Source organism: Aythya ferina (genome assembly GCF_964211825.1).
Source record: "Aythya ferina genome assembly, chromosome: 1".
Taxonomy (NCBI): Eukaryota; Metazoa; Chordata; class Aves; order Anseriformes; family Anatidae; genus Aythya; species Aythya ferina.
The window spans coordinates 162,733,015-162,754,293 of NC_140296.1; the positions used below are offsets into that span (position 1 = coordinate 162,733,015).

General features: G+C 44.9%; 2 protein-coding genes across 7 annotated transcripts; both read left to right on the forward strand.

Moving 5' to 3' along the window:
* Window positions 1-1,192: 1,192 nt before the first annotated feature.
* On the forward strand, window positions 1,193-8,152 carry LOC311429755 (osteocalcin-like). The gene is made up of 4 exons (XM_084505955.1): window positions 1,193-1,728; window positions 3,578-3,613; window positions 5,603-5,672; window positions 7,050-8,152. Exons 1-4 carry the CDS (start codon window positions 1,662-1,664, stop codon window positions 7,177-7,179), a joined length of 303 nt encoding a protein of 100 aa, XP_084362081.1. The 5' UTR covers window positions 1,193-1,661; the 3' UTR covers window positions 7,180-8,152.
* A 1,639-nt stretch (window positions 8,153-9,791) lies between these two features.
* ART4 (ADP-ribosyltransferase 4 (inactive) (Dombrock blood group)) lies at window positions 9,792-21,233 on the forward strand. Of its 6 annotated transcripts, none has more exons than XR_014688377.1 (5): window positions 9,800-10,662; window positions 11,863-12,589; window positions 17,368-17,483; window positions 19,179-19,444; window positions 20,951-21,233. XR_014688377.1 is itself a non-coding variant. In XM_084505946.1 (4 exons), exons 1-3 carry the CDS (start codon window positions 10,588-10,590, stop codon window positions 17,457-17,459), a joined length of 894 nt encoding a protein of 297 aa, XP_084362072.1. In that variant the 5' UTR covers window positions 9,834-10,587; the 3' UTR covers window positions 17,460-17,483; window positions 19,179-19,916. The 6 variants fall into 6 exon arrangements, 2 of the variants coding, with proteins under 2 accessions (XP_084362073.1, XP_084362072.1); XR_014688379.1 differs by lacking the exon at window positions 20,951-21,233 and adding an exon at window positions 17,579-18,745 and having other exon boundaries at window positions 9,834-10,662; window positions 19,179-19,916; XR_014688378.1 differs by lacking the exon at window positions 20,951-21,233 and having other exon boundaries at window positions 9,830-10,662; window positions 17,368-18,745; window positions 19,179-19,916.
* Window positions 21,234-21,279: the final 46 nt, after the last annotated feature.

The window sequence follows — 21,279 nt, forward strand, 5'->3', positions numbered from 1 at the left end:
GACTTTGCAGACACCATCACTGATAAAGGGAGCATGTTGAGATGAGCTGTCAGGGGCACAATCATACTTTTGGCTTTAATATACCGAGTATATCGGGTCTCTTGATATACCAAGTAACCACAGCCACCAAGTCCTGAAAAATAAAAGAACCCTGGAGTCTCAAGACTTATTTGATCTTGAGACAAGAGAGGCCAGACTCATAGCCTCCAAACTGGGAAGATTTACAGGGAGAAAAAAAAAAAAAGAAAGACACCCCTCTACTTCCCCAAACTAGCTTACAAAGATCCCGATAATGTAAACATCTCAGCTCTCTGGAGTGGTTTCTTGAAACTGTCTGAAGTAAAAACCTACTGTATGTTTGCCCTATGCAAACCGTTTTATGGATGTCTTTTTCTTTAGGGAAATGTGTCAGGGTAGGATGAGGGAAAAGAGTCACCATCAGGTTGTTTCATTTTATTTTCCACATGGGTAAGTCCCATGCACCACATGAAAGCAACTGCTCCACTTCAGGTTTTTCTGGTCTGTCCCCTGGCTTTCCTGCGAGAAGCTGAATGACTTCCATGTTTATAATAAAACGGATTTTTTATCCAGACGTTTTTCTTCAACAGACCTATTCAAAACCTCAGATAAAATCTTCTGGAAATGCCATGAGTCCTGAGATGGATGTCAAATAGCTCTGTGGAGAACAGTCAGACTTGTTAGTGTCATGATAAACACTGCCCTTGGCCAAGGGGCAGTTGAGTAGCTTGCTCCTGTTTATCTCTTAAACAAACTTTGTAGATGCAGGTCCTCAAGCTTGGTATGAGAGGTTGCTGAAGAAAGGAGTACTGTGGTGTCAGGGCAGCCCTGTTTTGGCGGCAGAACAGTATCTTAAAGGCTACAGTAACTGGAGTAAAACTTTTTACTTAATTATTTGTAAAATGAATATTAAAGTTAACACCTCTGAACATGATCATGAGCTCAATGAAGAACATGCTAAACACATATATGACTATAGCACTAGACCCAAATCATGATAAATGTCACTCCAGGGAGAAAATCGGTTAAAGTTAGGATATTAAATGGCAGTTAGTGTTAGGACAAAATGTTAGAGTTAGGAAAAAAAAAAGAAGAGTGGGTGGGAGTGGGTGAGTGGGTGGGAGTGAGTAGGAGAGAAGAAATTGTAGACCTGGAAGAGGCAGTTGACAGGCAATGCTTCTTTCTCCTCCACAAAGACAAGGAACACCTTCTTGGTAATCTCTGTGCCTTCAGCTTTTGGTGAGAAGTACCCAGGACAGCCATTTGCTAGCACTGTTATATTAGTGCTATTGCACTCAGTGTGTTTATCAACAGCAATGCCAAATATGTTATATCTGTCACTTTAGTAAATATGTTCTACTTTGTGAAAATGTCTCAGTGAAAGTCCTCACCGAGGCTCTGAAACAGGCAAACATTTGGCTCTGATAAGTCCCCTTTAATGCAACAGGCTGCCAGGACCTGATGTCTCCTGGCCCAAAGGACGGGCTTTGTTTTGGAGCTCAGACACAGGAACGCAAGCCAGAGCCCTGATCTCTCCAGGCTATCACAGGATATAAAGTGCTGCCTGAAAGCAAGCTCCAGAGAGCCACGGTATCCTCCAGGAACGCTCTGTGTGTAGGAAGAGTAGCGCAGCCAAAGACGACATGAGGAGTCTGCTGGCACTGCTCGTCTTGACTATGGCCCTGGCAGCGCTGTGCTGCTGTGAAAAAGGTAAGAGGATGCCTTCCTTAGGAAAGCTGCTGGAGCTGCAGCCCCCAGGGAGCCTCCCTCTACCCTGGGAGAGATGCAAGGTTTTGGGGGGAGGCAGCGCCATGGGTCATTGCACAACCTCAGGTCTCTGAGGGGCAGCTGTAAATTAAAAACAGGGCTTGGGGTTAGGCAGCCTTATCTCCTACTGGGCGCTTTGTTCCAGTGGTCAAAAAAATTAGGATTGCACCATTGCATTGCAGCAGAGAATTCCAACTATTTTAACATGTTGAAGCTTTTAGGTGACCTGGCAAAGGTAGGCTGGATGCTCAGTTTGGAGTCACTGGGTAACCCAGCCCTGGGGTGAGCTGCAGGCAAGAGTTGTGTCAATCACAGTGAGGAGGATTTAATACCTGCCAGCACTGGGGTGCCGTGGGATCACGGAGATAGGCACTGAGTCAAGTCATCACCTGCAGAAAAATGTAGGATGTGGAGAACTCTGGAGGGGAAAAACCTCGTATTGATGGTTAGAAAAACTGGAAGCCTTCTCATTGAATAAAAACACAGGTGATTTAGCCATGGTGATTTTGTAATCAAGAGACAGTAATGCAGTGACAACTCTTTAGTTGAAGAGAGAGGGAAAGGACAAAAGATCAGGAACAGCAAGTGTTTTCTCCTGACAGCAGGAAAAGAGAAGCCAAGTAGGAAGGGGCCCTGTTTTTGCCTGTATTATCTCATTCAAAGTTAATTTTCATTAAGTCCCTGGCATCAGATACATGATTCAATACTGGCAAATATATTTCATATATTTTGTTTGATCTGTGTTTTCCCCCTGTTGGTCTCTTGTTCACTTTCTCGCTCTTGAGTGTATCTCTATGTTTTTGTTGTTGTTTGTTTTTGTTTTTCCCAGTTGTTGTTATGTTCCAGATTGCTTAATAATTTTGGAGAAACTTCTAATTTTTATTTTCGTTTTTGAAATCCAAGGAATATATACATTGCTTAAAAATAGAACTACACACACCCCTTCTCACAAAGTCTTTGTTTAAGCAGAGTTGTTATTTTTTGGTCTCCACAGTCCTCTTTCTGCCCATGAGTATGCTTATGCCAAGGAGCTTGGATGGAACAAACACTGTTGAAGAAAAATATGGTTAAAGACCGGAAGAAAAAAAATAATTGTGAAACAGTCCAGTGTGGGAAAGCCAAGATGAAGAGGAGACCTAACATTTCTCTTAGATGACGTGTTGCTTGGGTTTTTGCAGACAGCATTAAAAATTAAGTTTAGAAATGAAAACAGAAATACATTGTGTAAATCTATTGTTGTTTAGGGGAGAGGGAAGGAGGTCGTTGGTGAGCCAGATACTCCAACCCTAGGCTGCAAAGCTGTGAGGGTAGAGTTTTTCTTAATTTTCACCTCTATTTCTCTTCCCTATTAACAGCTTGTGATTTCTTCCTAGAGTCAGGGAAAACACTCTTTCAAAAGAAAGACGAGATGCTCAGCTATCTTCTGATTCTGTCCAAATCGGGGATTTTGCTCAAATGGTCCCTGAGCTCCAACTGTCTCTGCTCCTAGCAAGGGTAGGGAGGAAGAAAAAAGAAGGTCTTCCTCCAGCTTCCACAGTAGTTGCATGGTTATTGTGTCATTTGACCTTGTTTAGAGAAGTTGAATTTAAATGAATCCAGGCATAATGAGTGAATTTTGTGGTGGAGAAATCCATCCCTGAATTTTGGATGTTGATAAAACTCTTTCTGGGAAGGACAGACCTTCTGGAAAAGGGGGAAGCTGGATCCATTCAATAGAAAGAGGGATTCAGGTAGAGAGTGGACCAGAAGAGCAGACGTCACATGCAAACTCTCCTGTCTGTCTGTCTTACAGATCCCGAAGGCCCCTCAGGACCTCCCAGTGCTGCCAGTGAGTATATTGTTGTAATGACTCTTAGCTCCATTCCCCTGCATCCACCTCTCTTCTTCCCTTTGATGAGTTGAAGGGATGAACAAGAACTGTGTTGACTCCCTCTAGTTGCTCCCCTTCTGCTCCCTCAGCACCGCCACCCCTGAGGTGCAGGAGCATGTGCAGCAAATGGAGGGGCTGCCTTTCACAGCCACAGGGCGGGAGGCACAAGGGGGGTCAGCCTCGCTGAACTGGCAAGGGAATATCACTCTGGCTGTACTAGAACCATAGCCTCTATCTCCACAACCCTTGAGGCAAGACATGAGCCCTGCAGGTTGTTAGTGGCTGGCTGCACCTCCCCTCCATGACAGAGGGTGATGTGGATGGAGTAACATGACTGGTCTCCATGCTTCTCTGATCTGCCCTCAGGGACCCCTCCAAAGGGACTGCTGTGTCCCCAGCCTCTCAAGAGATCAGAACCTGCCTGAGGGTTTCCAAGCACTGTTTTTTGGGGGATCTGCTGCTCAGCCAGTCTAGTGCGTAGGATCACAGAGAAGAAAGGTTTAATACCTGAAAGCAAGTCCCTTACTTGGCTGCAGCTGAGGATTGTAGTCTCTCCTCTGTCAGGTTGCCTAGTACATAGAGATTTGCATGCCTTGGGATGTCCACAGGTTTCACGGCAAGCTGATCCTGACAGAAATCTGCATGGAAAATCCCCCTTGATCTTCTCTGTCCCTCCTTTTTTACACCTTGAAGGATAACATTGCTGCTGGTGAGCATGAAAGCTGGTATTTCTCCAGTCAGCCAATAAAAACATCATTTGGGAAAGAGAGAAAAAAAAAAGCACACACAAAACGAGTGTTCAGGGAAAGGCGGTGATTTCTGACAAGTCATTAACTGGCAGTTTCTGTGCAGTCAATATTTGGATCCTGAGTAAACCCAGCATGCTGGTGAGGGGACACGTCTCACCAGCTAAGCAGAAACAAACATCCCACAGTGTTGGAAGGGCACAAAATCCACTGTCTCTTAGAAATTGCATTCCCTCAGTGACACTGATAGTTTCCCAGTTTCTCTGCTGAAACATGCTGGTGTGCAGCTGCTGGAGTTGCCAGTGTGCCAGCATTCACGCACACCTCTGCGGTTGTGGGCCCATCTCACAGAGAGAGGCTGTGCTGTGCTCAGTCCTGGCTGGGGACAGTGAGGTGGCTTTAGCTCCTGCTTGTGGGGTGCTCCACAACCCTTCTTTGTTTGCACAGCCACAAATCCAAGGGGGCAAATAAGAAATTTGTGCTGACAAGGTGTGTTAGTAGAGACCAGGGGTGAATGCTGACATGGCAAAAAGACCTCTCATGTTCTCCAGGTGCCTGAACACTGGGATGTGCATGTCCTGGGTGTATTTCTCCTTGTGTAACATTTACTTTTGTTATTTCATACCTTTCACTTTCCATGGAGCTGTGCACATGTGAGCATCAGCAGTTCCATGTGCTGTTTGTAGCGTATGGCTAATTACAGGTATTTCAAGGTCTGGTGCCTCCTGTCCCACATCACTCGGTCTGAGGCAGGTTATAGAAAGCAAGCCAAGACTGAAGTTAGCTGCACTAGGGAGACAGGATGCCATTTCCTTCATTTTCTTCTTGTTCGTATCTTATTCTGTCATGACTTTGCCTTCTGTAAATTTGCTGTGGACTCATATAAAGGTTGAACTAGATGATCTTAGAGATCTTTTCCAACCTAAATAATTGTATGATTCTATGATATTATGCTACATGATAAGGGAATGAAGTTTAAGACAGAAGAGCCCTTGTTCCATGTAGACAGGCAGGTTGGGGTGAGGAGTGAGCCCACTTGTCAAATCTTGGAGTAGACAGTGGGGTGGGGCAGGTAGGACTGGCTGCAGAAGTTACCTCCTTACGAAGAAATAAAACAGTCCATTTTCAGAGTGTAGACTGATCTCTGATTTCTGTAGTCAGTGGTCCTGCATCTCTAACCTGCTGCATTCTCTCTTGGTAGGCATCAAGATTAAAAAGGAAGTTGCCAATGCCTTTGTGAAGAGGCAGAAGAGATCTGACTTTTACGAACGGTAATGATGCATGAGTAAGGCTGAGAGCTGGACTCTGAACCTGTTCTGAAGAGGGGTGGGAAGGTGGGGGGCCATGGCAAAGTATTCATCATTTGCCACACATCTACACATCATGTGTAGAAACAATAACGTATTAAGAGACCGACAGTGACAGATAAATGGCTCTTTTTTTTTTTTTTTCCTCATAAATATCCTTTCGGGAGCTTATAGCTAGACTTTGTTATTCCTTCCCATGGAGGACAGTACTAGCTTTCTGGGCTAGCCATGGGGACAACAGGGTACAAGTTAGAAGCTGCTTAAACCTACAGGGACATTAGATCCAAATTCCAGGATAATGAGCATCACAGAGTCCTGGTCACTACCTCTACCTCCATACAAAAGAAGCACAGCTCTGTTGTAGTGATTAAGCTAAATCTGAAGCTGCAGGTCCTATATCCATTTGTGCAGAAATTCTAGGCACAAAGATTTGGAGAAATCCTGGATATAAACACTTGGAGAAATTTGAGCTCATGCAAGAATATTCTTCACGTTTCCTAGAAGTTGTTAAGCTGCTGTCTCATGTAGGCCCGTGTCAAAAAGAATTATTATTTGATCTGTCTTGGACTGGAAAGATGATGTAGTTTTTAGATGACAGAAAAGTGGGAGGTCCTATCTGTAGAGAAGAGGATCAGTGCATGGTAGCAGGGGAACTGAATGATGTTGAAACCTGGAGTGATTAAAAACAAGATGAAATTCAGAAGTAGCAACTCTGCTGACTACACTGACCGCCCCCTTACAGGTGGGTCATCATAAAAGTAGCTTCTGCTACAAGAAACTACTGTGTAGCTGAGACTAAAAAATTTGGGCTTGCTCAGTATGGCAGGACAAGAACTGTGAGGGGAAAGGGTTGCTGTCTACAATAGAAGTGAGAATGATGAGGGAAAACTGCTTATACTAAGGGAAAAGAGTATCTAGTGGGAAAATGAGCAGAAACTGGGCACAAATAAAGGTAAAAAAGAAATAATAAAATAAATTAATTATAAAATAAATAATAACTTTCTTTTTTTTTTTTTTTTTTTTAATAATAATAAAAAAATAAATTGCCAGATAGCTGGGGAATGGGGTTGGGGCCAAAAAACAACCAAACAAAAATATACTAATTGCTTCTGTGGTCTCATTTCCTGATAAAACTTCAAGAGCAGTTGCTTTAAGATGGGTTCAATTCCAACTTTCCTCAGCATTTCTCAAGGAGGTCTATCCCCATGTAAATAGGTATCTAACTCACAATGAGAAGTACCCTGGGGAATCACTCTTCTCCTGCTGGTATTGGGCTATGAAACCTCTCCAACTCCATTGACTAAATATGCAGAACAGCATCTTTCTCTTTGTCCACTCCAGGTACTTTATGCATTACAAAACCCCAATGGAGCAGATGCATGAGCGTTGTGAAAGCTACCCTCCTTGTGATTATCTGTCTGACCAAATAGGATTTTTCATGGCCTACAACCATTTCTTTGGGAGATACTAAGGATGGGATGATCACTTTGTTCATCTGGCTTAGGACCACTCTGAACCTCTCAGCAGGAAGAAGGTTGTGGGTGGGAAGGAGGGAAGATAGACTGGGACCTTCTTCAATTGTCTTCCTAGCCAGCTGAAAAAAACAAGGCAATAGTTATCCCACTTCTCTAGGTTGCATTATCTTTCTTGCTTTCATGAAAAATGTTTCTATTCAATTGACTTTCATGGTATTTTCACTGTTGAGAAGACTGTCTTACCTGTTTCCCTTGTAAATGCTCTTACATAGCCAGAAATCATGTCTCAGTACACTCCTCTGATTATTCTGTCACAAAATCTGCCTGTATTGCATCAATGTTTAAATCTGAAAAAGTGTGTTTGAGGAGTCCTTTTGGATGAGCCTTTCCATTTGTATGCTACAATCAATGACCATGAAAAGTGAATTGGAAATCTCTTCTTGTTTTTGCTACAATTGATTTCCAGTGAAGCTGGATATACCCAAGCAGAAACAACAAATCTGTTCCTCTGATGCTTTAGCATTGATGCTTGAATCTAAATGTGTTAAAATAGCTCTCAAAAGAAACAAATAAACAACAAAAAATAAACCTTATGAAATAAAAATAAAGCATTTCAATAGTGGATTGAAGTTGGGCCAACATTTTGTTTATACAAGGCAGTTTGTCTCTCTCTCTCTGATGTATATACATATATAACATATACATGTGCATATATATATAGTCTTCCATCTGCACTACTTTGTTCTGTCTCCCAGTATGAATATTGCATGTCAGCAACTTTCTGCACAGCTTCTCTTGACATGGTCTGTCATCTTGTATTCCCTGAGAGGTAGATGGCAGATCCCATCTCCAACAATATGGACTGCCGAACCACAGGAGACTGAGGAAGACCAAATCTCTCTGTTTCCATGTAATCTGGTGCAGCCGTTCCCAGCTACTGACTGCAATAAATACTGCTTACATAAAGCAGGTTGTTGTGCTGCTTCTCTCTGTTCCTCTGTATGACCTATATCTGCAGTTAAAGAGATGTCCAGAAGATAAAGCCTGCTCTTGTTAACCCTGAAGAGCAGGATCCAGATGCATGAGGCTTCCTTCTCCCCTCCTGTGCTCCAAAGTGAATCAGAAGTGACTACACTGAATTTCAGATCACAATTCCGGTACACTGTGACAGTAAGGGAGAGGAGAACCAAGCTTTTCCTGATTCACCATCTACTGAGTTCAGCATTTCTCTAAATGACCTTGCCCCAGTGCTGATGTGTGTGTGACAGCCTTCATTTGGCAAGCTGTCATGACTTGCATTGGCTATACTGACCTTGGCCAAGGAGAAAACATTAATAATTACCCCTGCTTGTCTCAATCAAGTACCTGAGGCTGATTCCTCTTTTAGCATAAACTGATGGAGCTTCACTGCTCACAACAAGACTCACCTCTGAATGCCATCTATTAAAAATGAACAAAGTGCTCATTGAAAGCAGCAAAATTTTCATCAGGAAGATTAGTAGAGATTAATGAGCTCTTAATATCTGCTGTACTAATGTTAGGGCTCATTGTTTTTGTATAGTTTTGTTTGTTAAAATTATCCTGTGTGTATTTGCATCTTTCTATTAGTTTTATATTTGTATCTTCCTTTTGATATTTATCTATCTATCTATCTATCTATCTATTTATTTATTTATTCTGGGAAGGCGAACATTAAGGCCTTGGTCCTGTAATCTGTTCTATGTCACCAGATCTTTATATAGGCTGAAGTCAGAATGGCCTTTGGAGAGTTGAGTGTACAATTCAGATTACAAATATAATGTTGGATTGAAGGAACTCGATTTTCACCTGCTCAAGGCACATTTAAATGCCATTACACATCCTCTGCTGCCATCTTATGGCCATTGTATTTAAGGTCATGAGACAGTACCCTACGTTACTTTTGAAGGATTTTAAAATGCAAAGCCAGTGAGTGGGTTTCCTTCCTCATTCTCTTCATAATGCATCATATGCTAAAAGGACAGGAAAAAAAAAAGTCAAGAGACATGATCTGCAACTGAATTATATCCATTTGGACTGATAGCGACTCTCACATTCTAGAGTGGCTGTTTTTCCTGACTGAATTTCCCACTGGAGCCTTTCACAGTTGTTAGCTGTTTTTTATCTCTACATAAACAAGAGAGGAGGTGCCTCTGAATAAATTCACAACCCTTTCTCTGCACTCACTTTGCCAGTTGAAGAACTGCTTTCTGAAGTACAGCCCGAAGTGATGGGGCAATTCCAAGGAGAAGTGGATAGGTTGAATTTATCTCTTTGCATCATCCTTCATGTCCAACTTTTGCATCATCTTTCATGTCATCTTATGCCACCAGTGGCTGCAGATACTGTCACTCAGAATCAGAATCAGTTAGTGCAGTGTTATAGATCATGTTTAGGCAACCCAGTATGAGACCTTTTTGTCATCCCTCATGCTGTTTCAGCAAATGCTCTCTGTCCACAGAAAACAAGCAGCTGCACAGGTGCTGCCTTTTCCATGGAATCACACTATGACTGCAGGTGCCTCTCTTCAAAATCTCTCTGACCAACCTATCACTAGCAGGTAATGAAAAGCAAGCTTCAATTCTCTGTGTCACAGAATGAGGCCCTGATGACTCCTTTTTGCTGTTTTTCTGTGCAGAAATATTGTCAGAGGCCATGGGTCTTTGCATGTGGGTAGCTCATTGCCCTTTGATTGGAAGAATAACTGGAAAGTGGCCAGTAGAGAGGGATTAGTTTTGGTGTAGAATATGGATTTATGCCCTTATTCTGAGCGTACCCATTTAAACAGTTCAACAAGGGGCCACTCTGTAGTGATATGAATGGAGGATTGGTAGCACACTATTAGGAACTGGGAGGAACTAAGGAGGAGTGTGACAGTTATGTTATCTCTGCTTCCAGATGGGATCCCAACCTACCATGCATTTCTGTGTTGGCTTTATCAGAGCTCAGCACTTCATTAAGGGGACTTTTTAAGCTCTTAGGTAGGGAGTACTCCCCACCTCATCTTCACATACAGTCCTCAGGAAAGAACTCCCTTAGACTTATCCAAGTCAGAGTTTTCTTCCTCTTTGCAAGAACAAGAGTGCAAGATACCTTAGAATTAAAAGCAATATCAAGGCAAAGGGCATCTACACCAGCTAAAGTTGGAGTGAAGAAACAACTCATGAGGTCTCAATGCTTCTAGACCCTTTCCTATGGATTATGGCTCCACATCTACCTGTCTGGATTGATTAATGACCTCTGAATTGCTTTAAGAATCTACCAAACAATCCTTGGTTGAAGAATTGTCACAAAAATGTGAGTGCAAATTAGAAACTTCAGAATTCAAGAAAAAAGGAAAAGAAACAGATGCAGGTGTTCTCTGCTTCAGCTCAACGTTCTTTATAATGTCTTGGGTGGACTCTAGGATGTCAGTACATCTGCTGGCCAGCCTTCTGTTGCTGATCTCCTTGCAAAGACTGGTAAGAGGGGTAAACATCGTACTTTGTTTGAAATGGTGAAATCACTTATCCCACTGAAATAAAAACTTTTTTTTTTTTTTTTTTAAATAAATGTTAAGTATGATTTTTTTAAGGAGCATTGGATTGGGTCTCATAGAACTGCTCCTCTCCTTTTCCAGCCTGTTTCATCTGAGACTCTGACAACAACAGTGTGTTGTTGGATAGGCAGTGACCATATTGCCCTATTCCTTGAAAGTGTCTTTTAGCTCCCCCTCAGAGAAATTACAGTACTGTGAAGAAATAAAATGAATCCCTCTATAGTTTATGGGCCATTCTAACTTCAGAGAAAGCTACCAATTTAGTTATGTGTCTAGGATGAATACTTGAGATGAAGTGAGTATCTACTTGCAGAGTTCAACTATCAACTGGCTATAGTACTTGACTAGCCCACTAAGAGATCAAAAAGGGAAAAGAGCTGTCATCAAACATACCATTTCTTAGGTGTTATTGCACAGGGTTTTTATTAATTAAAAATACTAAAAACAGAAAATTAGTGCGGTGTTTCACAGATTATATTATAAATTATTTTCCTCTTATAACATCCTTCTATTTAAATCCTTACTTGTGTTTTTAATGTTTATTTACATGACAAGTCCAGCTGGCCTTATTGAAAGAAACTGGATAAGTAAAAGTCCTGGCACAGTACTACTATATTGTCTTTGTTGAACATTACGCTCTGGAGCCAGAACATGTCCAAGAGGTATTATAAGACAGAAAGAAGAAATTCACCCCTGAGATGTGTGTAGGTTTCACCACCCCAGAATACTGTGTTGTTCGTTCTTTCTCTCTTCAAAATCACTTAATATTCATAAACAGAATATTGAAATACATGGATTATGGGTCAGTCTTATTGTCTCTATCCCCTTGCTCTCTGAAGTTTTTAATGTATCTTCTGAAGTTTTTAATGTTAATGACTGCCATAAAATAAGAACTCTAGCATTCTGGTTGGCATTTGCCTGAGGTGGGGCTTTGACCTGCTGTTGCTCAGCAAGGGCTTGTTGAAGATGCCTGCCTGGTGTGTTTGTTTGTGCCAGTATTGAAAAAAAATAAAAGAGGCGGTAGGGAAAAACCTGTCTTGCATCTACAGATATACATAAAAAAAATCATAATTCTGATGCTAGCCTTCATTTTTATTATTATTTTTTTTTTTTTGATTTGCAGTCTGTGTCCCAACTTATGATGGATATGGCTCTACATTCCTTTGACGATCAGTACCTGGGGTGCAGAGAGCAGGTGATGGAAGAACTGGAGAGAGGAGACTATTTCCATAAGGAAATAGCTGCTAATAAAAACTATTTCAGTCTTTGGAAGAAGGCTCAGGAGGCTTTGTTAAAGAGCCCTGTAGGTCTCTTAAGGGAAATGCAGGAGAGTCACGCCATAGTCCTCATGGCTTACACCATGAATTCTTCCCTGCACTCTCAGCTGAACTGGGCCACATCCACAGCAGGAAGCTCTCCAGAGCAGTACAGACACAACTTCAGTTTCAAATATTTTCACTTTTACCTAACGACTGCTATCCAGATAGTGAAGCAATGGCAGAGCAGCAAGGAGAACATGAGGAAACATAAGTGCTACCGAGTGCATAGGGGTGTAAAAGACTTACATATTGAAGCCATGGTAGGCAGAAGAGTGAGATTTGGCCGTTTCACCTCTACATCTCGCCTCTGGAATGAAGCCCAGAAGTTTGGAAATGAAACTTTGTTCACAGTGACAACTTGCCTGGGAGCAGCTCTGCAAGGCTTTTCTTACTACACATCTGAGAAGGAAGTCCTCATTCCCCCTTATGAGGTGTTCGTTGTCAAAAACTTCTTCCGGACAGAGTATGGCAACCGGCTGCACCTGCATTCTGTGGGGAATTTCAGCAAGTACCACTGCCAGCTCTTGGAAGGTACTGCATATCGTCCCTTTGGGCAGGTGGGATGCAGGACAGTCTGTTCTCAAGTACCCCAATCAGCCCTCATCAGCTGTACATATACAGGGCCACACACAATGTCCAATCTGTAGCCTACCTCCTGTGTTTGCTTGTGAGAGCCACATGACCTAGTTTTCACCCATTTGTCATGAAACCTGTGAGACCCTACAGCTCACTGATGATTAATCCACCCGCTACCTAACAGATCTCAGGGTTCTTTTCGGCGTCCACTTATCCCATCTACCATTGCAAGAATGTTGCAGGATACATGTGCTGGGACCCCAGCATCCCTATTGCAATGGCAGATGAGATTTGCAGGCAGCCTGAATTCAGGTATTATTCTGGTGGCTTGCAAGGCAGCTACACTGCAGGGCTCAGGATTACACTGGACTTTGATCCACCACTATTCTGGCAAGCTCAGGTAAATATAAACAAAACTACTAGTGTCTGAGCCTGTTGCTCCCATCGGCGGGAGGCAGAGAAACTGCGTGCGTGAGGTGCGAGCAGGTGGATGACCTGGTCCGCATGGTGGCGGAGCTCAAGGAGGAGGTGGAGAGGTTGAGGGCCATCAGGGAGTGTGAGCGGGAGATAGACTTCTGGAGTAACTCCCTGCGGGGCCTCAAGGGGAGGTGCCGAGGTGAGACTCCCCAAATGGGGGCGGACCCCCTGCCCTGTCCCCGTCGGGCAGAGGGAGGGGATCTGGGAGCTGAGGAGGAATGGAAACAGGTCCCTGCTCGACATCGCAGGCGATGCTCTCCCCTTCCGGCCCCACCTTCCCAGGTGCCCTTACGCAACAGGTTTGAGGCCCTAGAGATTGAGAGGCCGGTGTGTGAGGAAGAGGTAGCAAATGTTCCCAGGAGGATGCCTGGAGCGAGGAGGTCGACTCCGCGCCTCAGGACTGCCTCCACCAAAAAAGACAGGAGGGTTATTGTTGTTGGTGACTCGATTCTTAGGGGAACAGAGGGCCCTATTTGTCGGCCGGACCCTACCCGTAGGGAAGTCTGCTGTCTCCCTGGGGCCAGGGTCAGGGACGTTGCCAGGAAGCTTCCTAACCTGGTACGCCCCTCTGACTATTACCCCCTTTTGATAGTCCAGGCGGGCAGTGATAACATCGAAGAGAGAAGCCTCAAGGCTATCAAAAGGGACTTTAGGGGGCTGGGTCGGTTAGTGGATGGAGCGGGAGTGCAGGTGGTGTTTTCGTCCATCCCTATGGTGGCAGGGAGGAGTTCAGAGAGGACACGGAAAGCCCACCTGTTAAACACGTGGCTCCGGGGCTGGTGCCAACGCAGAAATCTTGGGTTTTTTGATCATGGGGCACTTTACTCAGCACCTGGCCTGATGGCCGCAGACGGGTCCCTATCTTTTAGGGGAAAAAGGATCCTGGGCCAGGAACTGGCAGGGCTCATTGAGAGGGCTTTAAACTAGGTAGGAAGGGGGATGGGGCTGAGGCTAGGATTGTTGGGGCTGTGCCGGGGGGAACAATGGCAAGGCCGGAGGATAAGGCAATGGCCCAGCTGAAGTGCATCTACACCAATGCACGCAGCATGGGTAACAAACAGGAGGAGCTGGAAGCCATCGTGCGGCAGGCAGGCTACGACTTGGTTGCCATCACGGAGACGTGGTGGGACCAGTCTCATGACTGGAGTGCTGCAATGCCTGGCTATAAGCTCTATAGAAGGGACAGGCAGCATAGAAGGGGTGGTGGTGTGGCTCTCTATATTAGAGAGTCTTTCGAGGCTGTAGAACTCGAGGTTGGGAATGACAAGGTCGAGTCCCTTTGGGTTAGGATCGGCAGGGACAACAAGGCTAGTGTCCTGGTCGGGGTCTGCTATAGACCGCCGAACCAGGATGAGGAGACGGATGAGGAATTCTACAGGCAGCTGACAGAGGTTGCAAAATCATCAGCTCTTGTACTCGTGGGGGACTTCAACTTCCCTGACATATCCTGGAAGCACAACACAGCCCTGAGAAAGCAGTCTAGGAGGTTTCTGGAGAGCGTGGAAGATAGCTTCCTGACACAGCTGGTCAGTGAGCCTACCAGGGGAGGTGCCCCGCTAGACCTTCTCTTCACAAACAGAGAAGGACTGGTGGAGGACGTGATCATCGGGAGCTGTCTAGGGCAGAGTGACCACGCAATGGTGGAGTTCACTATTCTTGGCGAGGCCAGGAAGGGGACCAGTAAAACCGCTGTATTGGACTTTCGGAGGGCTGACTTTGAGCTGCTCAGGACATTGGTTGGTGGAGTCCCTTGGGAGGCGGTTCTGAAGGGCAGAGGGGTCCAGGAAGGCTGGGCGCTCTTCAAGAGGGAAGTCTTAATGGCGCAGGAACGGTCTGTTCCCACGTGCCCAAAGACGAGCTGGCGGGGAAGAAGACCGGCCTGGCTCAACAGAGAATTGTGGCTTGATCTTAGGAGGAAAAAGAGGGTTTATAAGCTTTGGAAAAGTGGGCAGGCCACTAAGGAGGACTTTAAAGAAGTAGCGAGGCTGTGCAGGGACAAAATTAGGAAGGCCAAAGCTCATCTGGAGCTCAATCTGGCTACTGCCGTTAAAGATAACAAAAAACGTTTCTATAAATACATCAACACAAAAAGGAGGACTAAGGAGAATCTCCATCCTCTACTGGATGCGGGGGGAAACTTAGTTACAAGAGATGAGGAAAAGGCGGAGGTGCTCAATGCCTTCTTTGCCTCAGTCTTTAGCGGCAATACCGGATGTTCTCTGGATACTCAGTACCCTGAGCTGGTGGAAGGGGATGGGGAGCAGGATGTGGCCCTCATTATCCATGAAGAACTGGTTGGTGACCTACTACGGCACTTAGATGTGCACAAGTCGATGGGGCCGGATGGGATCCACCCAAGGGTACTGAGGGAACTGGCAGAGGAGCTGGCCAAGCCGCTGTCCATCATTTATCAACAGTCCTGGCTATCGGGGGAGGTCCCAATCGACTGGCGGCTAGCAAACGTGACGCCCATCTACAAGAAGGGCCGGAGGGCAGACCCAGGAAACTACAGGCCTGTCAGTTTGACCTCAGTGCCAGGAAAGCTCATGGAGCAGATCCTCCTGAGAGTCATCATGCAGCACTTGAAGGGGAAGCAGGCGATCAGGCCCAGTCAGCATGGGTTTATGAAAGGCAGGTCATGCCTGACGAACCTGATCTCCTTCTATGACAGAGTGACGCGCTGGGTGGATGAGGGAAAGGCTGTGGATGTGGTCTACCTTGACTTCAGCAAGGCTTTTGACACCGTCTCCCACAGCATTCTCCTCAAGAAACTGGCTGCTCTTGGCTTGGACTGGCGCACGCTTCGTTGGGTTAGAAACTGGCTGGATAGCCGGGCCCAAAGAGTCGTGGTGAATGGAGCCAAGTCCAGTTGGAGGCCAGTCACTAGTGGCGTCCCCCAGGGCTCGGTGCTGGGGCCGGTCCTCTTTAATATCTTCATCGATGATCTGGACGAGGGCATCGAGTGCACCCTCAGTAAGTTCGCAGATGACACCAAGTTAGGTGCGTGTGTCGATCTGCTTGAGGGTAGGAAAGCTCTGCAGGAGGATCTGGATAGGCTGGACCGATGGGCTGAGGTCAACTGCATGAAGTTTAACAAGGCCAAGTGCCGGGTCCTGCACCTGGGGCGCAATAACCCCAAGCAGAGCTACAGGCTGGGAGAGGAATGGTTGGAAAGCTGCCAGGCAGAGAAGGACCTGGGAGTGATGGTGGACAGTCGGCTGAATATGAGCCAGCAGTGTGCTCAGGTGGCCAAGAAGGCCAACGGCATCCTGGCTTGTATTAGGAACAGCGTGACCAGCAGGGCTAGGGAGGTGATCGTCCCCCTGTACTCAGCTCTGGTGAGGCCGCACCTCGAGTACTGTGTTCAGTTTTGGGCCCCTCGCTACAAGAAGGACATGGAGGTGCTTGAGCGGGTGCAGAGAAGGGCGACGAAGCTGGTGAGGGGCCTGGAGAACAAGTCCTACGAGGAGCGGCTGAGGGAGCTGGGCTTGTTCAGCCTGGAGAAGAGGAGGCTCAGGGGTGACCTTATTGCTCTTTACAGATACCTTAAAGGAGGCTGTAGAGAGGTGGGGGTTGGCCTGTTCTCCCACGTGCCTGGTGACAGGACGAGGGGGAATGGGTTTAAGTTGAGCCAGGGGAGTTTTAGGTTAGATGTTAGGAAGAACTTCTTTACAGAAAGGGTTGTGAGGCATTGGAACAGGCTGCCCAGGGAAGTGGTGGAGTCACCATCCCTGGAAGTCTTCAAAAGACGCTTAGATGTAGAGCTTAGGGATATGGTTTAGTGGAGGGCTGTTAGCGTTAGGTTGGAGGTTGGACTCGATGACCTTGAGGTCTCTTCCAACCTAGAAAATTCTGTGATTCTGTGATTCTGTGATACTGTTGCTTTAGTCCTGTTCTCTCTCCTGTGGCAGAAGAGAGGAGAGGTGCTGACTGGAAAAGCACATTCTGTCAGTTTCTTGGCTACAGAGGTAACTATTCTGTGCTGGAAGACCACATTAGGTCTGTTCCACAGCTCTGTTCTTCTAAGAGTCCTCCACCAATATGGGACACCTGCTTTTGTCTGTTTGGAAAACAGTGTGTCAATTCATCCTCTGGGTACAAAACAATCATTCAGGAATGAAAATTTTTGCCCTAAGCCAGAATAGTAGGTAGACTGGAGAAGGTGTCTCTTTGGGGCAAATGCTGTGTTAGCAAGGGCAGGAAGCTCTGATTAGATGAAGGAGGCCTAAATGACTGCTCTCTTCACTTTTTTTCAGCTTCAAGAATCAAGAACAGTGGTTCTACTGCCTCTGCCTCTGCTGTTCTTCCCGGTGTAGTTGGAGTTTTCTTGTGCTTGGCTAAGCAATGACTGATTCTCCAGCTACATCCAGATGTATGCATTTGATTATCAAGACAGAAAAATAGACAGGAAATCAGTTGCTGGAGTTACTGTTGTTAGAGAAGGTTCATCACTTCCTTTGCTTTCAGCTGCAGCTCTCCAGATGAAACTGGGTCATTCAGCCTAGCTCATCAAAGCAGACACTCCCTGGACTCATTCAGACAGAAGGGCATTTATCTATGGCCTTAATGAAGAGCATGGCGGTGACATCATTCACTGTAGGTAGTTTGTCCCTTGGGCATTCAGGAAAGACACACATGACTTTAACAACATTTTTACAGATCTCTTAGTAACTTTGTTTTTAGTGAGAGAGCATCTGGCTGTGTGATGGAGAAGGCACCATGGTGGTAGACTGTGGTGGGTAAGTGTGCTTCCTTACATATCTCCTGTAAGTGCTGTGTCCCAGGAGACAGCCAAGGCTATGGCAGCAGCACAGCAGCCTTTCCCCAGTACATGATCCCACACACCAAAGCCATCTGATAGCTCTCATCTCAAACTGACTGTCTACATCTCACACGTAGAGGACAGAAGCATAAATCTTCCTTGAGACGTGAACTTAGCAGCAGAGGGTCACAGGAGGTGTCAGGCCTGTCTTCAGGTTCTATGTTTGCCTTTAGCATTTCTTTTGAAAAAGTCAGGCAGGTGATGTGTTCATAACTGTCCTCTAGTGGCTGATGAATATCCGTTGGTTATTATACATTGAAATGAAGGAGAGCCTGTGGAACCCACTGCTCTCTTCATGGTTGTTGGATGTGACTGAAATGTATTTACCTGTCTTTTTGCTTCAATGCTCTGCAATGACTAATGTTGGGGGTTGAACTTCTATGTGTTTACTTACCAGTTTTGGGGCCTTAGATGCCCAAACTGGAGCAGCTATGAAGTTCTTCCATCCCCAAAACATAACAATGTGGAAAAGATAAAGAACATTTTCTGCCTGCAAAATCCCCCTTCCAATATGCCTACCCTACTTCTTCACCCCTGGTTCCTCACCCCTTGGGCCTGGGCTGAGGCTATGGTCAGGAGACCAGCTGTGGTGATTTAACTTTGCAGTGGAGTCACCAGATAATTGAACTGAAACTCACTGATATGTTTCATAAATGACCCCTGAGTGGTAACACCTCTCAGTCACCCGTGAACTTGGCAGGAAGCTGTGTTCACCATCACCTCTCCAAAGTGGTAAGCAACACGTTAGTGATCCAAATGAGATCTGAATATAAGAGGACTGCACAAGTCGCTGACCAGCTTATTAATTAAAGGTAAGGATATTCAAAAGCCCCTGGGTGAACTGCTTTACTCTCTGAGCAGCTCCATGAAAGCTTGGAGGTGCCATTCCCTTGGAAATCCTGTGGCAAGGAGTGCAGAACTTCAGGCACCTGAGCATTAGAAATGTAGATACCTAAGGAATGTGGGGGTCTTTTTTTTTGTTTGGTTGTTTGTTTGTTTTGGGTAGACTAAAAGGAGTAACTTGAGTATCAGCATTGCAGGTACCAGATTTAGGCATATGCAATGGCAGAGACCATCATCGTCTGATATGTAGTAGCATGTTCTGTCCAGCTGAACTACTGCTCCTGAAATCCTGAGGCGTATTTGTCCGCACATTTAGAACAGATTTAATACAGAACTATTTTACTATAAGCTTATTTTGTATTTATATTTCACACCACATTTTTGTTGTTTTTGCTTTACCAGTGACTTCAAATAATTTACCAACAGAACTTTATTTTGACGCCTAAATGCTCGGAGATACGAAGTATAGATTTCAGAAAGAACTACAGAGAGAACCAGAAGCAGCTGCTGCAGATATGTGTTGTACGGACATGCTCAAACTTTCCTCAAACTTTCCATCGAGGGTTAAAGGAATCAAGATGAACTTCTAACACATCAGTACATGTGTTCTGCTATTGCTGGGACGCAGGAATCCAGCCTTCTAGCGCAGCTATGGAATGCTTCACAAGGTGGCTTCAGCACTCTACAAGCCTCCTCTAAGTAGTCAGCTGCTGTTTCCAGGCTTTTCTTTATGGTTCTCTGTCCTCGAAGGAGGGTCCGTATGAAAATTAAAGAGGAGGAGGGTAGAGAACAAAGTCTGAGCTGTTGTGATGTTTCACCTGAGGAGGATCTGCTTACCGTGGTGGTCGGTGGCTCATTTTGTTGCAGCATCTTAGCGATATCAGCATAGTCCAAGAGAAGTTCTGATACATGGAGGGATAAAGCAGGTGAACTCAGTAACTGATGAACAGCAGCCTCTACTGTGTCAGGGAAATTATCTGTTTGTAAACTCATTCCAACATATATATACACCAGGCTTCTTACAGCAAAACTATAATTTTTATAATGACATTGTACTGGTGCCACATTGTCCTGCAAGGTGTCCATGGACTGAGACATTCTAGAATAAAATGATGGGTCTATGTATTCATCTTTATCATATCCCATTGTGGCTTTCATCTCTTTCAAAGCATTGATCAGGAGCTGCAGATTCTCTTTAATGCTAAAGTTTTCTTTTACTACCAAGATGGTGAATTCAGTGCCAAGATAATGATTGAGGATTTTGAATATTATATTGGTTGAAGAGACACAGATGTATACTAAGTCATACAGATTCTCGCAGGCTGTAAAGATCCTTTCTTTATCACTCTGAAGACCGAGGCAGGCTAACATTTCCGGAGTGAGGGTTTGGCTCTGAAAAGGAAACAGAAGAAATCCAGGAGACAGGGAAGGGTGGATGGGTGGGGGAGTGAAAATATTTTCATCTAGAATGTTACATTTCTGAAACTAGTATTACAAATTATCAAACTACCTGACCCTCCCTCCAGGCGTTCAGAGTTAGAAAAGGCTCTTTGTTAGCCTCTGAAGGGGTCTTACCAAGCAGGCCGGCAAAATGTGGTGTAAACAGCTGCTAGTGTAGTTATTCTTGTGGATGCAGGAATTACAGATCTGACCTTCAGCATGTCATCTGAAAAGCAACAGAAGTAGTGTAAATGAATTATTCTCTCCTTTTTGATGTTTATTGGTGAATGTATGGAAGTCCTATCAAACAATCTACTTTACATCGTCCTTAGAAATAGAACCCTTTGGTTTGTATGTACTGGTGGGTCTGCACAGAATTAAATGTATTCTGGGGAGGGGGAATGGACACAGCAGAGTCAAATGCATGAGTCATCTACATGCAACAGGCAAAGCAATTGAAGGCTGAGCAATGCAGTGTTTTTTCTCAGGCTAGTGCTTGCTGTGAAGTGACCCGTGTCTGTCAGTTCACACAGTGGCTAAACATTGCAAGCATTCCTTGAGAGTTGGAAGTGAAAAACATTCTCCTTGCCTTGGCTCCTCTCTACAGCTCCGAAAACAAGTGGGGTTTGGTACTCTATTTCTGGGTTGACTACAATAGCTCATTTTTTCATGGGAAAAGAAGCTGGAAATTGCAGTTTACTCATTTTATGCTTTATCTTGCTCTTTCATCTTAGAACCACTCTCTCCTGAGGAGACAACACTGGCAACCAGATGCCTGTGGGCAGGAGGCCCATCTTTTGAAGGATCAGAGCTTGGAAGAAGTCTAACCTGGATGAATGCAGAACTACAAGATTTTGTTTTGCTGGCACACATGAAGCCTGTACTGATTTCACTGTCAGTGCTGGTTTTTTGTATTTATGTGGGACTGTTCAACTTTTCTTCCATAATTCACAGGTGTACAAAACCAGTCATGACAACAATTCATTATTTCAAAAACAGAAAATGTATAAATCCCTATATGAAACCAAATCTTGTACCCATACAAATGAAAAGTGCTTCCCAA